The 17,673-nt window shown below is 44.8% G+C and overlaps 1 protein-coding gene across 2 annotated transcripts in view; it reads left to right on the top strand.

Annotated features, from left to right (window-relative positions):
- BRD7 (bromodomain containing 7) overlaps positions 1-17,673 on the top strand; it is a 718,458-nt gene that overhangs the window by 212,166 nt on the left and 488,619 nt on the right. For both annotated transcript variants that reach the window (XM_069604773.1, XM_069604774.1), the window contains exon 7: positions 10,939-11,126. In XM_069604773.1, the coding sequence (XP_069460874.1) occupies positions 10,939-11,126 (188 nt within the window). The remainder of the gene's footprint in view (positions 1-10,938; positions 11,127-17,673) is intronic.

The raw sequence follows: 17,673 nt of genomic DNA, 5'->3' as shown, positions 1-17,673 counted from the left end.
CTTGACACTGTGAAAGTAATTCCAAGGACGAGATAGCTCGTCCTTGGCACTAAAGGGGTTAAGCTCTTCTATTTGTGGAAAGCCAATCCATGTCCCCAATCTCTGGCGGTTTACAAAGCAGCTGCTAAAGTGTATAAATCGGAGATTGTGGCAGCCAAGAAAAACTTTCACAACTCAAGAATTCAGAACGCCAAGTCTGTGAAAGAATTATTTCAAATAGTGCAGGAACAGGAGAACATTTCCCATCCGTTAGCTAATTCCTGATGTCAAAAAATTCAAGGCGAGATGCAAAACAAGCTACGGCATTAGGTTGGACATTGTTTCAAAAAATACAAAAAAACACTGCTGGTCTACTCCGACAGATGTCAGGCGGGAGTCTTTTGTTAGATGCCCCTCCATTCCCTAATTTAATTTTACACCTATCGGGGTTGAGGACCTGGCTACAGTTGTAGAAAAGCTGAAAGCTACCAGGTGCAAAGGAGACCCATGCTCTTCAATGATGATTAAATCCTGTCCCCCCAACCCCCGTCCTCCTGGATGCTATCTGCAAATGTGTCAACTCTTCCTTATCAGAAGGGTCAGTTCCAGTGGATATAAAAAATCCTCGGTCAGCCCCATACTGAAAAAGTCTGGCCTTCATCCGGAGGTTCCCTTAACTATAGACCCATATCTAATACGCCGTTCTTATTGAAAATCCTTGACTGCATTTTGAAAACACCTCTACGAATTCCCCATCTTGAACCCCTATCAATCAGGTTTCAGAAGGGGTTTTGGAACTGAGACGTCATTACTGGAATTGAAATCAAGACTTTGAGAGCGATTGGCTAAAGGATCTCCGTCTCTTTTAATACCATTGGATTTGTCCGCTGCATTTGACCTGGTTGACCACATCATTCTGGTTTCCAGAATGGTGGAGGTGAGCAATCTTTCACCTCTCGCAGCTCAATAGATAGGGTCTTTTTTAGCCAATAGAGAAAGTAGGGTTTCTGTGGATGAGATAGAGGCTACGCCGGTGCCAATTGACTTCGGGGTGCCACAGGGGGCCTGCCTCTCCCCATGCTTTTATAACATCTTCATGGCTCCCTTCTTTGCCCTTTTGGAGCAGGAGGGAGTCATATTCTCTAACTATGTGGATGACACTCAATGTGTCATCCCGCTGACTGGCTTTCATGCCGCATATGAAGGTGAACTTAATAGAGTCTACTCTCTGAGAATTGGATCAACGGCAATAATCTCTCACTCAACGGAAGTAAAACTGAGTTGATGGCTGTTGGCACTGCATCGATGTTAGCGTAGTTGCACCCTGCATATTGCTGCTGTATGCTTGGTGAAGTGATACCTTATCCACAGGCAAAATTAAAAATCCTAGTGGTTACTGTTGATCAACTATTGAATATGAGGTCTCACGTGGCTTGCCTTGTCTCAGCAGATGTTTATTATGTGAAGCTGCTGGCACACCCGAGACCTTTTTGTTTCCCAGGATAATGCTGCAACCTTACTGAGAGCTATTATCTGTTCTAAGATAGATTATTGTAGTAGTACTCTGGTGGGCCTACGTAAAGCGGACATCAACAGACTCCAGGTGGACCAGAATGGAGCACTCTGAGTCGTAATTGGTCTCTCCCGTCTTGACCATCTCTGTGTCTAGGTGGGCTCTGCATTGGCTCCCGGTGGAAGCTCTAATCCGCTTCCGCCTTTTGGTCATTATATTTAAATGCAGACCCAGCCTTCTGCCCCTGTACTTACGATACCTCATCCGTAAAAAGGTTAATCGCAGATCCCTTCAGTTCAGTAATCAAGATCTGCTGGTCACACCTAGATGTTTTTCATGAAGAAATGTCGCCTTCATCGAATCCTTCCACACCGAAGACGGGATTTAAAAAATGTCTAAAATGTGGAAAGAAAATGTCTTTAACTGATCCACATAAAAATTGCCTCTGGTGCCTCGGTTCCGACCACCGAATTGAAGACTGCGGTTCGTGGCAGTCGATGACCCATAAGGCCTTAAAAGAACGCAGAGGTAAACTGGCAATAGGGGAGGGTTCATCAAAGTCTACTTCGAAGGGGAAAGACTCGGCCGAGTCTTCGGTGAAGCATCATAAAAAACATCGATCGAGGAGTAGATCCGGGAAGTCTTTTTCTTCCTCCAAAAAGACAAAGAAAAGACTGTACCGATCTCCCTCTTCAACTTGTTCCTCAACGTCATCTGAGGAAGTGATAACATGCCCTTCGAAACATGACTCCCCGAGTAATTGGGAAGCATTTAGAGTTTCCATGTTAAACTTTTTTGAGAACGCGGCCCAGACCCCCTCAAAAAAGTCTAAAGAAGACCATGCCCCTGCTCACGAGAAACGTGACAGGGGAAGATCCAAAACAAGAAAGTCTGACAAAGAGTTGTCGAGGGTTTCACCCAGGGACTCTTCCCGGTCACCTCATGAAAAAGACCTGCCGGTGCATAAATCGGAGGTAGAAGGAAATAAGATGGCGTCAAGCTCTCATACGTCATTGAGGTCGACATCAAAAACGCCCTCGAAGTCATCGAAGACAATCGAGTACAAGGCGTCGACAACTCATTCTAAAAAATTTACGTCGAGTATACAGTCGCATCTTCGAAGGCTTCTTGGACAGTGTCGATGGTTTCCACAATTCCCTCGACGATTCCTTCGAGGACATCGAAGGCTCCCCCGACAATATCGAAGGTTCTTGTGACAGCATCGACGCCATCACCGTTTTCGTTAACGCCCAAGCCTATACCAAGGGAAAAACTTGCATTACCTGAAAAGGTTTTTCATCCTGAAAGTAGACATGATTTCGTCAGGACCATGTCATCAATTTACGAAGGAGAGTCATCAGCAGATGAAAAAATTACCTCTGCTGGGGTTAAATTTGGCACAAGACCTGTTCCAGAGGAGTTAGTTGATCCTCAATCTAAAATACAAGATTTACAGGAATGCTTGCAATCAGCAAGTGGTCTGGATACCTCTCCAGAGTACGAATTTGATAAACCAGACCCAGCAGAACACGCTGATGCGGACTACAGAAAATGAATGAATAGAGTCACTGAGTTTATGGGATGGGGTAGAAATTCACCAGTCTTACCAATATGATATGAACGATATCCTTTCAGGAGCACCTCAGCAAGACCCCATGCTTCCATTTCATATTGCCTTACAAAGGATTGCTAATTCTGCATGGGAACACCCTGAAACCATTCCAGCAATTAATAAAAAGTTTGTGTCCAAATATAGACCCTGTAATTCTGACCCAGAATACTTAAGCAAACTCCCATCTCCAGAAACTCTGGTAGTCCAAGCAGCTACCTCTACTAGAAATGCTGCATACCCCACAATCCCTCCGGATAGGGACGATAAAAAGGTTGATGCATGGTCCAGGAAGATTTTTACGTCCGAGTATGGCTTTAAAATCCACTAATATAACCTGCACCCTGGCAAGGTTTATATATACCCTGTGGGACTGCATGTCAGCAGCAGCTGAACACATCCCAGAAGGTGAGGAACGTGATGGCTTTCTAGCCATAATAAGGGATGAAAAGGAGGCTTCCGGAAAATGCCTTCAATTAGGTTTGGACACAGCTTACAGTATCAGTAGGTCCATGGCGTCTAGCACGGTGCTACATAGGTTTATGTGGCTAAGAAAGTCGGGTTTTGCACTGGATGTGCAATCCAGACTTCTTAATATTCCATTTGACGGCTCGAGGTTGTTTGGCAGCAATGCGGATGAAAGTTTGGAGAAGCTGCAGACCTCGAAAGCGGCGGCAAAATCACTAAGTGCCGCCATAAGACAACCTCAACAATGCCCCTACACAGGCTCATCTTCCTGGAGGGGTCATCCTTTTCGTTTTTATTCCTCAATTGGAAGAGGAAGAGGATAGGCCAGTCAGAGAGGTCAACGAAAATTTCCTCAGGGGCGAGGAAGAGGTGCTAGACCTGTACCTTCAGCCGCTGCTGCAGCTGCTGCAAAACCACTCTGAGGTTTTGACCCACAAGACCCCAGTGGGAGGCAGGATCTCTCAGCATCTAGAAGAATGGCGGGGCATTACTTCAGATGCTTGGGCACTGGAAACAGTATCCCAAGGTTACTGCCTTCCTTTTCAAAGGAAACCTCAGAATCGCCCACCGAGATGCAACTCTGTCAAACATCCGGATCCGCTCCTGTTGCGGGAAGTCTTAACCCTGCTACAGAAAGGTGCAATAGGTGCAACAAATATGCACCTGTAACGGAGAGGAACAAGGGTTGGTATTCTCCATATTTCCTTATCCCAAAGAAAGACAGAGGACTGAGACCCATCTTGGACTTGAGAAACTTGAACGAGTTCCTAAGGAAGGACAAATTCAAGATGGTCACACTTTCTCAGATCCTTCAGGCTCTCCAACTCCAGGATTGGTTGGTATCATTTATACCTTCAGGATGCTTACTTTCATGTGCCAATCCATCTCAAGCACAGAAAGTACCTGAGGTTTGCGATTGGCAATTCTCACCATCAGTTTCGAGTTCCTCCATTCGGGTTAACCTCTGCCCCAAGAGTTTTCACCAAGTTGATGGCGGTAGTGGCAGCGAGTCTCAGGAGAGGGGGGGGATTCATGTCTACCCCTATCTGGATGATTGGATGATCAGGGCACGTTCTCCAGAACAAGCCCAGGATCATCTGTCCAAGACTTGTCACTTTCTTCACAAACTAGGGTTTTCTCTGAATTTAAAAAAGTCAAAGATGATACCCTAACAGAAACTACAGTTTATTGGAGCAGGTCTGGATACTTGCTCGGGCAAAGCCTCGCCTCCCGAAGAGAGAGCTCACCACATTCTGCAGATTGTAACAACATTCCAGAATGCCCAGTATCTTCCGGCCTTCGATTTTCTCAGGTTGCTCGGTCTGATGGCATCCTGCATTTTTCTGGTGCCAGAAGCCAGATTGAGAATGAGATCCCTTCATTGGGCTCTCAGGACTCCATGGTCCCAATTCTCAGGGGAAATGTCAGATCTGTTGCAGGTTCAAGCCAAAGTAGCACAGGATCTACAATGGTGGGCTTGCAGACATTATATCCTGAGAGGAGAATCTTTTTGGCAACCATGGCCGGAGATAACGGTAGTAATGGACGCCTCACTCACGGGGTGGGGATCTCACACCAGCGGGTTGACAATCAGCGGTCGCTGGTCTCCATCAGAGTCCAAACTACACATCAACCTTTTGGAGCTGAGGGCAATCGGACTAGCGCTGAAGGCCTTGCTGCCCTCTGTAGGCGGAAAGAATGCCCTAATAATGACGGACAACACGGTGGCCATGTACTACCTCAACAAGAGGGGAGGAGTGGGGTCACTACCACTGTGCAGAGAGGCGATGCAGCTCTGGTTCTGGGCAATACAAGAGGGGATTTCTTTATCGGCAATTCATCTAGCCGGAGAGCAAAACACAGCAGCGGACGCTCTGAGCAGGCAGAGCACAGTCTCCTATGAGTGGGAGCTAGCTCAGGAAGTCGTTCAAGAGATCTACACCCTTTGGGGAACCCGTGATGTGGATCTGTTCGCGACCGGTACCAACCGGAAGTGCGAACTGTATTGCTCAAGGGAATTTCCCCCCCGAGAGGAGCTCTAGGGGACGTGTTTGTGGTGGATTGGGAGTTTCCACTTCTGTACGCATTCCTTCCAGTCCCTGTGATCCCTCAAGTAATAAGAAGGTTGAGAAAGTTCAGGAAAACCATGATCCTAATTGCCCCAGATTGGGCCAGAAGAACGTGGTACCCGGACCTTCTAGACATGTCCATCTGCCCTCCAATACGTCTTCCAAGAACAGAGGATCTTCTCTCGCGAGAGGAAGGTCATGTTCTCCATCCAGAGGTCAACACACTCAAACTTCACGCATGGTTTCTGAGAGGTTGAGATATAAGGATTGGGACCTTTTGGATGACGTGATGGAGATTTTGCTTTCGGGCAGACCAGCAACCAAATCTCTGTATCGGTGTTGTTGGAACAAGTTCAGTAACTGGTGCAGAGAAAAGAATGTGGACCCATTTCAATGTAATATTCCCACAATTTTATCTTTTCTATTGCATTTAGCTAATCTGGGGCTCCAGGTTGGTACGATAAAGGGATACTTAGCAGCGCTGTCCATTTTCAAGCGCTCCTCAGAGGAAGAATCTTACTTTAAGATACCTTTTTAATAATTCAATTTTTAAAAGGTCTAAATAATGTGTTTCCACCAATACCTCTTCAAGTTACTGTGTGGGATTTGAACTTGGTTCTGAAATTCCTCACATGCATTTCATTTGAGCCTTTACACTTTTGTCCGCTAAGGCTCCTTACTTTAAAAACAATACGTCTTGTAGCATTGGCATCAGCCCGCAGGGTAAGTGATTTACAGGCGCTTTCTAGCGCTCCTCTTCACACCTTCTTTCATAAAGACAAAGTAGTACTTAGAGTTAAACCATCATTTTTGGCAAAAATTGTTTCAGATTTTCACCTGTCATTAAAAATAACATTGCCTATTTTTTATCTTCCTCCTCACGCAAGTAAGGAAGAGGAACGGCTACATAGACAAGATCCCAGAAGAGCTCTTAGCTTCTATATTTCAAGATTGGCAAAAATACGTCGGTGTGATCAACTTTTTGTGGGGTACACTGGCCGCAAATTGGGACTTGCTGTAACTAAACAAACATTATCTAGATGGATCATTTTAGCTATAACAGAATGCTATAGATTGGCTGGGAAAGAACCACCAGATGGGCTGAGAGTTCATTCGACCCGGGGCATGGCAACCTCAACAGCACTAAAAAGGGGTGTCCCTGTGCAAGATATTTGTGCAGAAGCAACATGGTCATCCATGCATACTTTTATAAAACATTATGCTCTAGACTCGACAACTTCTCATGGAGGTCTGTTTGCTAAATCTGTACTCCATTCTGTACATGACTAGAAAAAATTCTGTACTCCAACCTCCAAAACAAAACTGCTTTTGGAGTCAATCTAAGATGAGGAATACGTGGGAGGACACAATCCATTTGAAGAACAAGTTACTTGACCAACTGTAACGTACTTTCGATTGGATGTTCCTCCCATGTATTCCTCATCGACCCTCCCAGCCAACCCCACAGTACAGTTTACGTGATTTACACTCTAAATTGTTTTAAGGCTTGGGTCAAAAGAGGCACGCCATAAACTACAATACATGGGCTACAATATACGAAAAAACAGAACTGAAGCCAAGTGGCGCGCTCGAGGCATTTATACAGCGGATGACGTCGGTGCTCGATGGATGCCGCCGAGGGACATCGACGCCGCGACCTCGAGAGGAGCGCCCTCTGGTGGAGAGAGAGAAAAAACATTCCGAAGCAGCAAAGCTGAAGGTAAGGACATATCTAAGATGAGGAATATGAGTGGCATTGGGGTGGTTGTACAGGGGTTAACTGATTTTGTTCTTTTAGAAAAGAGGGGTGGAGGATAAACAGTGTAGGTTCCTTCTTCAGTTTGTGCTGGAAACTGGGGAGTGGGAAGAGATCTACTGGTGTCGGTTGACTGATTGGTGCATATTTTGTCGAACATCATCTAGTTAGATGGAAATCTCTGGATCCGGACTCCTGGACTCACCCCAAGAAGAAGACGACGACGAAGACTTGAGCTGAATCTCCTTAAGTTACGGAAGCTCTTCAAGACCTTCCTTTTCTCCTCCTCGTCCTCCCTTTCCTTATCCATTGCTAATGCCTCCTGCCTTTGTGACTGGTTCCTGATCTTTTGAGTCTTACTGAGACCAGGCCCTACTCAACCAGTTTCCCCCCGCCCCTCCACCCCCCCAACTCCCGTCTAGCCAGCACTTGCCCTCTGGCACCGTTCCCTGACTAGCCTACTCGGTCTGACCCACCCCCCTACCCGCACTAGTTGACCCCCACCCTGTTCCCGTGGCACTTGCCAGGCCCCTTGGGCCCCCTCTCCCCACTCCCTTATCCACCCCCCCCTCCTCCCCTTGCACTTCCTACTTTGCACTTTCATGATCCGAATGTCACAAGGCCTAGTAGGACTGTTATTGTGTTTCTCCTCTGTCCCCCTCAGCTTTGTGGCACCTGGAAACACCTTGGTTGTAGAGGTGCCATACAAATGCTCAATCAATACATAAATGGAGACTATCTTGGCCTAATGTAAACATTTGGCATACTTACACATCCACTTTTGAGTGCTCTCCTAGTCTGCTCATCTTGCCAGACAAGCTATGGTGATGCTGCACACTGGTGGAACTAGCCTTAGATTGTAAGCCAGACATTTGGTCATGTGGTTTAATCTAGTTGGCCAAGGTTTATTTGCCTTTCACTTCTTCCAGGCAACTACATTCTTTGTGGTATGGATGTATCAATTTAAACCTAAAATCATGCTTTAACACTGTTGTGGCAGAATTTTTCTTTGTGGGGTTCTGGCTCGCTGACTTCCTGGGTTCCCTCAAACTTTGTCTGCCTTCCTTGGTTTTTCAAATTAAATTTTGTAGTCAAAAGAATTTCTTTTGAAGTTCCCCTCCCCGCTTCAAACGGGTTTCTGGTGCACTGCCCTTAGTAGCTCATTCAACTATTTGGTTGGAGATGCTTTTTAAGCATTGCATTTTCCCATTTTCCTTCCAGGATGATTTATCACCCTCAAAAGTAGCTGCAAAGTAGGCTGGTGGCAGCTGTGATTTTAGTTTTTGCTACTCAAGGGGTGTAGTCACTAGTGCTACCTTTGCAATCAAGTGAATCGTATATGATGGCCATTGATGACTACTTCATTTTTTAAGTACGGCTACCGGCCATTTGGTTTTCGCCAATCCTTTTTCTATGTGCAATTTGAGACATGGCCAAAAAGACAGTTGTGCTGACGTGAGCTCATCATGAGCACACACATGCTCTCAATCTTACTTTTAAACTGCTTTTTATTTCCCGAGCTACATCCTATGTGGGTAAGCCAATGTGTTAAGCGTTTTATTTATTTTATTATTTTTAGCCAGCCTAATTGGCTGGTAGCCCAAAACATTTGTATACTTGCCTGTCACATGATTGGACAGCCCCTGTGCGAGTGTATCATCACTGGGAGACCATATGCATTCCACAGATTCTGTGCCTGAAGTCCAGGACAGCAGCTGTTGAAGGTGGGCTGCTGCAGAGAATGTGGCCATTCTGACTGAGCCGTGGCACCTTTCTCCTGGTTAGTTCTCTGCTGGAGGTATCCTATCCTGGACTCTTTCTTAGCTTCCTGGCTTCATTCTAGCCGTCTGCATTGACTCACCCTTAGCAATAAAACAAGAACAAGTTGATGAACTCCGTTTTTCTTTCCGCGTTTTTTGTTTACCACTTAAACAGTTGTCTTGACTTTAAAATGGTCGGGCTTTAAATATTGCCAACCAGTTTTTTTCCATATTGAGAATACACAAAATATTTGCCTGCTTAGCGATAGAAGCGCATTGGTTTAAGTTCAAAGATAATTAATCATTTTGAGAAAAAAAACAAAAAATTCGGGAAATTCTCCATAAAACCGGTGATTAACTTTTACATACAAAAAGCAATACCGACCATGATTTATGGTGCCGAAAATATGTTTGGCTGCTCACATGAGCTATGGAACACACTTGAAAACAACTTCTGGACAAGAGCGTTACATATCGCTAAAGGATGTCCGACCAGCAACGTAAGATTCGAACTAGGATTGACTTCCATACAAGCGAAAGTTTGCTGGAACGCTCTAACTCTATATAGGAAATCACAACTTACCAACGCAGCTCCCCCATTTAAAATAATCCATAAAACAGATCTAGAGCCCGAATACACAATGTTGGCTAAATGGAATCGACATTGCACTGAAATTCTGGATGCAAATAATATTAATATTACAACTTTACTCGAAAATCCAGAGATGGCCAAACGAAAATTACGGAGTGCGGACTGGCATCAAACTTGTAACGAGAGATCCAGCTCACGTCTTTTAAGAGAAGCACCACCAGAGGCAAGAGAGCTAGACAAATTACAACCTTATCTGATGCAATTTCCCGACCAAATTTCAAGATCAATATATCTGCACTTTCGGCTCAATCTGTTCATGACTAAAGATCGCACAAGCACTTGGCTAAACAAGAAACCTGGCGACTTAACATGTCGCTTCTGTAAATGCTCGACAGAGACACTAAAACACTTGACGCTATTCTGTCCGGAATTTCGATCTTTGCGAACTAAGCTATTTGGACCGTTATTTATGACACGAAGCACCTATACTGCTGATGATTGGTGGAAAGCTATGTTTGAGGGTGTTGATCGTAAAATCATGTTTAGTCTAGTTCAATTGTTGAAAGAACTGAAAATACGGCTAAAAGAACCGATCGAGACAGTAGGAGGAGTGGTCCGTGAAAGTGTTTAGAACAACACACTGTTGACGAAAGAAGTGGAAAGAAATGTCTCTCGTGATTTGTTTTAAAGGTTTTTCTTTTTAAACCATATAAAACCAATAAACAATAAAAAAAAGAAAATTGGAAAGGATTCTAGCTTTAACGTTCAACATGTTTCATGTTTGTTCTTAAATTTGTTTACTTTGAACATCTTCAGAACTGCAGTTTGCTTTTATGGTTGGTGCTGTATTCTCCTCCCTCAGTGTGACAGCATTTTTTAGATCACATGTGGTTTTGGCATATAACAGACATCTGTCTTTGTGCTATTACATCTTTGTCAATGTCCAGGTTAAAGAATCTCTATTATCTTAAACCTTATGTATTGATCTCCTTTGCCTCTTTCCTGTAGCAGTATGATATGAATTGTGTTTAATGAGCTGGTATTACTTTTTAATGAGGGTTTATGAAATATATGTATTGTTTTATCACATTTTATATGGAAACTGTGAATGGTGTCTGACAGTTTGTAAAGTAAATACATTTTAGCTGTAAATGGTCATTTGTTGATAAACAGGAGGTTATCTTGGTTGCAGGAACGAATCCAAAGTCTGAAACAAAGCATAGATTTTATGTTGGGTGTGCCGACGAACGGGAAGCCAAAGGACCCTAATGAAACACAGGTCATGGGAGATGCCAAGAATGATGCAACGAATTTCAAAGAAGAGTCAGTTGAAACAGAGGATGTCAAATCCTTTAAGATTCACTCAAAGGATCACAAAAGGTATTGTTGTACTCTGTAAACATTGCTATTCTCGTGGTTTAATCATTGAAAGTGCTATTTGTAATGGATTGTGTCCTCCAACAGATTCCTCATCTTTGATATACCGATATCCTGCTTGCAATCTTGGAAACATTTTGGACAGCAGAGGGCGTATCTGCAGCATCGAGTCGATGTTTCTCGATTTCCATTCCCATGTCCGGACGTGATGTCAATGATAGTATAAATAGCATGTACTGTGCCAGTTGGTTCAGTTCCGTTTCTCCACATGCACAGCACGCTATTGGAACGGGTTGACTCACCTCAGTGGTTCTTTGCATTTCTTTTTGAATCTTCAATTGTGTCTACGACAAAGACGGGCTTTAAGTGATGTGCAGACTGTTACTCGAAGATGTCGATCTGGAGTAGCGTCAGCAGTGTCGATCACTGGAACATCATCAAAGCCAAAGGCTTCAGCCGCTTCTTTGACTCGACGTCGTAGGGCCTTTCTACGTCGATCTCGGATCCAACTGCAAGTTTTAAACCGCAATCAAAAGATTTTAAAAAAAAAAACCTTTGGATCCATTTTGAGGAGGATGAAGAAGATGACTATGTTGTTCCCAGAGGGTACGAACATTTTGGCACTTCTAATGTCCCAGACGAGTTGATCGCTGATCAGTCTCGTTTAGAGGACGTAGCTGCTTGCCTTAACGAAGCCAGTGACTTGGCCACCTCCCCTGGGGTGGAATTTGACACATCTGACATTACTGTTTACCCTAATGCGGCATACAGAACAGTTATGGCTAAAGTCGCAGAATATTTGGGTTGGAGGAATCCTGCAAAGGACCTAGTTTAGGATAACTTTACAGATATCCTTAACAAGGGCCCACCAAAGGAACCTGTGCTTCCTTTTAATTCAGCTCTCAGAATCCCCATATTAGTGATTCGGCAAAAAACAGAGACCCCTCCTGTTGTGACTAAGGAGTTGGTAAGCAAATGCAGACCCTCATCCATTTACCCAGACTTTCTCTCCAGGCATCCTACTTCAGAAGGTTTGGGTATTCTCTGCAGGGGGGGCATAGCTCTCAAGGCCACTACTGCATCCTGTGCCTTGATAAAATACACATAAACTCTTTGGAATGTTATTTGCCAGCCAGAAGAAAATATACCTCAAGGAGAGATGAGGGAGGGTTTCAATAACATCATCAGTGATGGTAAGGAGACTTCATGCCATCCCTCTGATCAGGGCTTAATGCATCAGACTGCGTTGGCTGATATATGGACTGCAGTGCAGTAATACAGAGGTTTGCATGGTTACGCAAATCCGGATTTGCTCCTGATGTCCAGTCAAGATTGCTGGAGATACCCTTTGATGGGTCCAACCATTTTGAGCCAAAAACTGACAGCTTGTAGAAGCTTTAGGCTACTAAGGCGGCTGCACCTTTAGGGGCAGCCATTCATCAGCCACAACAGCAACATCCGCCTATGCAAGATTGGAGAGGACGGTCCTTTCCTTACTGCTTATTTTTTGGACAAAAACGTCAGGCTAACCAAAGAGGACACATGAGATGCTCACGTGCCCCGAGAGGAGGAAAAATTGCACAGCCACCCACCTCTTCACTGCCCTCTGCCACAGCTGCAGCCCCAAAACCTCTCTGAGCACTTTGCTCACAGAACCCCAGTGGGAGGCAGGAAGACCCAGCATCTTGAAGAATGAGGTTGAATTACATTGGATACATAGGCCCTTCAGACAGTAGCGCAGGATACTCCCTCATTTCTGGAAAGGCCCCTGGATTGTCCTCAGAGCAAACAATCTCTTTGGGAAACAGATCTGCTCCTTCTACAGGACATTCTTTCGAAGAAAGGTGCAGTGCAAAGGGTACCTCTGCGGAGCAATATCAAGGTTGATACTGCACTAATTTCCGGTTCCCAAGAAAGACTGAGGACTGTGACCCATCTTGGACCGGAGACTCTTGAACAAGTTTCTCAGGAAGGACAGATTTAAGATGGTCACTCTTTTGCAGATCCTCCAGGCCCTCCAGCTCCAGGATTGTATGGCCTTGCTTGATCTTCAGGATGTTTATTTTCATGTGCTGATACATCCCAAGCTCCGAAAATATCTGAGGTTCGTCCATTGGCAGTTCTCACTATCAGTTTCGAGTTCCCCTTTTCAGGCTCACCTCTGCTGCAGGTTTTCAGCAAGTTAATAGTGGTGGTGGTGGCAGCAAATCTAAGGAGGGGAGGGATTCACATGTTTCCTTAACTAGACGATTGGCTGATCAGCACTCGTTCTCCCGAACAGGCTTTGGAACACATCAACAGAACCTGCCATTCTCTCTACAAATTGGGCTTCTCTCTTGATTTCAAGAAGTTCCAGGATGACACCTTCTCAGAAGCTGTAGTTCATTGGAGCAGTCCTGGACTCTACCTCTGGGAAGGCTTCCCTCCCTAGTTGAGCATATCTTGCAGATGGTAACGAGATTTTCAGAACACCCAACGTCTTCCGGCATTCGACTTTCTGAAGTTGCTGGGTCTCATGGCATCTTGCATTTTTCTGGTGCCAGAAGACCACCCAAGGATGAGGTACCTCAAGTGGGCCTTCAGATCCCACTGGTCACAGTTCTCAGGCAGGATGACAGACCTTTTACAGGTCCTGAGCAAGGTTTCACAGGATCTCCTGTGGTGGGCCTGCAAGGAGAATGTGATGGTGGGGGAACCTTTTTGGCAGCCCTAGCCTTAGATGACCATAGTAACAGATTCTTCCCTCGCAGGATGGGGGCCTACAAGAGCCATCTCACAATCAGCAGACTTTGGTCCCCATCAGAATCCAGACTACACATAAACCTTTTAGAGCTGAGGGCAATCACACTGGTGCTGATAGCCTTTTTGCCTTCCATACAAGGGAAGAAAATTCTGATAATGACAGACAACACATTGGCCATGCATTACCTCAACAAGAGAAGGTGGTGTTAGGGTCCCGACCACTGTGCAGGGAGGTAATGCAGGTCTGGGTTTGGGCACTGCAAAACAGAATCTCTTTCGGCTGTTCACCTAGCCGTAGAAGACAACACGACAGCGGACGCTCTGAGCAGGCAGAGCACAGTCTCCCACGAGTTGGCTATGGAATTCCTCCTAGAAATCTTCACCCTTTGGGGAACCCCTCAAGTGGATCTGTTCTCATCCAGTATCAACAGGAAATGTGACCTGTTCTGCTCCAGTGAATTTCCTCAGAGGAGCTCTGTGGGATGCGTTCGTAGTGGACTGGGAATTTCCACTCCTGTACGCGTTCACGCCAGTCCTAGTCATTCCTCATGTCATCCTTATGTTGATGAAGTTCAGAAAGTCCATGGTCCTAATTGCTCCGGATTGGGCCAGGACGACGTGGTGCTCAGACCTTCTAGACATGTCCATCTGCCCTCCATTCCGTCTTCCCCAGAGAGTGGACCTACTCTCACAAGAATGAGGCCATCTTCTTCACCCAGAAATCAGGACTCTGGAACTACTACAACTGAACTCTGTGGTAATGCTTGTTCCAAGACTCTCCACACCAGTATCTTAAGTGAGGAGATTTGAACAACTGCTTGCTTTATAGTCCCTTGATAAAGTGGGTTCTAGCTCTTCCCAAATTGACATTCCATAAAATGGAAGTTGCTCTGTATTCTTTGACTGCCTTTTTCTTGTAGGCAATACAGGTTACACTTCTCTCCCCATGGGCTTTGCTCCTTCAGCTTTTATTTTATGCTTATGCAACCTCTTGGCTGCTGGCAATTTGGGCTACAATTGAACCCTAATTGGTATCCCTTGTTAGGAGAGTTGTGCCCTGTTTGCCTTGATATCACTCTTCTGCAGCATTGGCCATGTGGGTTACAATTTTCTCCCAACTGGTATGCCTTGTTACAAGAGTTGCACCCAGTTTGCCTTAATTCATTAGTTTGGTATTCACAACCCTCAATCTTATTCACAGTGCCCCGGGGTCCCCTGCTTCAGGGCCACTCACTGGTATGCCTTGGCGTCTCTCCTTCTGACTTGTGGGTGCTGTTGCGGAGCACTTCGGGTCACTCTACGCTTCTGGCTGCTGCAGTACGTGCAGCCCTTCAAGGGAGCTCTGACTGCTCAGTGTGATCTACAGTTCAACCTCAGCAACGGACGAGTTCAAAGCGTGTCAGGAGCTCATATCCCACATGGCGTAGCTTGCTTCAGAGTCGCTTCCAGCTGCGCTTTCTCTCCACGGCCATGCTCCCTCTGCTTCCACAGCTTCTCCCGCCCATAGTCCTGCTGCCGTCACTACTACACCATCAACTTCTCCTTCGTCTCTTCCCTTGCACCCGAAACTCATTTATACATTTAAAGGTCCCGCTCATTGGCTTTCTACCACAACTGGACCGCTTGTTAAACTTCAAGTCCCTCGTCCCAGTACCACAGGCATTATGGGACTTGAAGTCCATAATGTTTTTGGTCTTTTTATGTTTGGTTAATTTAAGCTGTTTTGTGAACTGAGTGTTGTCACATTGATGGGAGGTTAAGAGTTGGTGATTTACCGTTGGGTTTTAGACCCCTAATATAAGGTGAATTTATAACAATTAGAAGTAGTGATATTAACTTCCTGAACCCCCAATGTACCACTTTTATTCTGGTTAACAGTTTTGTATTCTGAGCTTTGGGTTTTGCTAGAAGAGAGAACCGTACATTGACAACATGCAATGAATGCAGCATCTATTCTAGAGGAGTCGCCACTTCCACTTGACCGCCATCTGCTCCCTTGTGGTTCTCCATCATGTGACCACCCCCAGGGTTCAAAACCGGTAGTGGCTGCCTTCCCCAGGCTAAATGGGAGGAGACTTTAGACTGGGATTTAGTGATGACTAGGATTCATCACAGTACTCTGTACCTTTGCAGAGTAAATAGTCTTATCGCAATCTTCTGAGTGGTTTCCGTTTCTTTCTATCTTCAGTATAATGTTATAAATTGTAATAAGCACTTTTATAAACTAGTTGATCACAGTGATGACAGTAGAAAGACCAAGCGAAATACTTTTTTTTTACTTATGTCTTGAATGAAACTGTGACTAACATAAGACTGAACAGCATAATTGTCACATATCCACATTTTTTTTAAGCTATTGGATTAGTTACAAACATGCAAAGCAAGGGGCTTAACTCAGTGTGTCGAGCAGAAGATGCCATTGGTCACGCATTAGTTTCCTTCACCAGGTGCCATTTGCTTCCCAAGTTTAATTTGTTTTCTTGTACAATCCGTTAATTGGATGAGAAGCCAGTTAAACAATGCATTGCAGAATGACAACTAATGTCAGCCTCTGATTGTCTTTGCCTAACCGAAGAATAAACTTGCTACCAGGGTAAAATCTTTTTTTTCATTTTATTGTTGCCTCAGGACATGAGGGAGAGTAACAGCTCTACTTTTTGGTGCAGAGAGGGGCACAACAACAGACAAGAGTTCCTCACATTTCACAACTCTCTGCCATTGAGAGACCTGTCTGACTGCGCCTATAAGCAGTGCCTTCATCTACCATACTGAATGGCTGGTAGGAGCTGTAGAAAGTGACCACTAAATTAAATGACAATTTCCCTTGACAACACTTATAAAACCTTGATAATCATTAATAAGAATAAAACCTTGATAATCATTAATAAGAAACTACACCAAGTCAACACTCCTCTAACATGCATGTCAGATATTTTATTATATGCCATGCTTTAAAATTACTGTGCTCAAACTATATACAAAACTGGATGCAGAAATCATTGTTGGCTCATAAATTCATTAGTGTTTTGACAGAAACTGCTATGCTCCAGCCGGCATGACTTCAGGGGTCAGTTGCAGAAATGTTTTAAATGAATGAGAATAACCTGAAAGTGAGTAGTGTCCCGCCAAGCTGGCTGAAATAAAACATAGGAACAAAACAGAGAGGCACTCCATTACTTCTGGAACAGCACGACTACACCCCCAGTGCTTATGGGCAGTAGGCAAAGCGTCAGAGGGGGACCACAGGGCCAATTCCTTCCCTACATTCACACAGCTGAAGGGGGCACCGGAGCAACACCTTAGATTGATTTACACATACACATTGCATCTGGGGCTCTTACATTTACACTTGAGCATTGTATGAGGCAACTGAGAATACCTGATAACAACAACGTACCGGCGCCTGCGGGGCACCTCTGAAGTGATATCTGGCATTACATGAGTGGAAGGACCCTCAACCTCCCTAATATTTCTTCTGATTGTGTCACTGCTAAACCCCTCAAACTCTCAGAATATTGTAAATTACATAAATGAATCAATACTTTGACATAACGATATTGAGTTCTAGAACTCTCAACCATGTTGACCGTGTAATAAGGGAGTGCTTAGGGGGTTGCAAAACAATCACCCTCAGAAAACGCATCAATCATGGGGGAGTTGGGAAAAGAGTACAGCGTCCTCACTGTACGAGAGCATTATTTTGAGGAGATGCTGCACAGGCTGTAGAAGCCTCACCCTGTTAGAATAGAGCAACTACTTTATTATGCTTCGTTCAGCGTCTGATTATGACATTTCCTATTTATTCCTC

This window comes from Ambystoma mexicanum, chromosome 1p, assembly GCF_040938575.1.
Source record: "Ambystoma mexicanum isolate Mex_15411 chromosome 1p, UKY_AmexF1_1, whole genome shotgun sequence".
Lineage (NCBI taxonomy): Eukaryota > Metazoa > Chordata > Amphibia > Caudata > Ambystomatidae > Ambystoma > Ambystoma mexicanum.
This window is presented reverse-complemented; position numbering and strand designations above follow the sequence as displayed.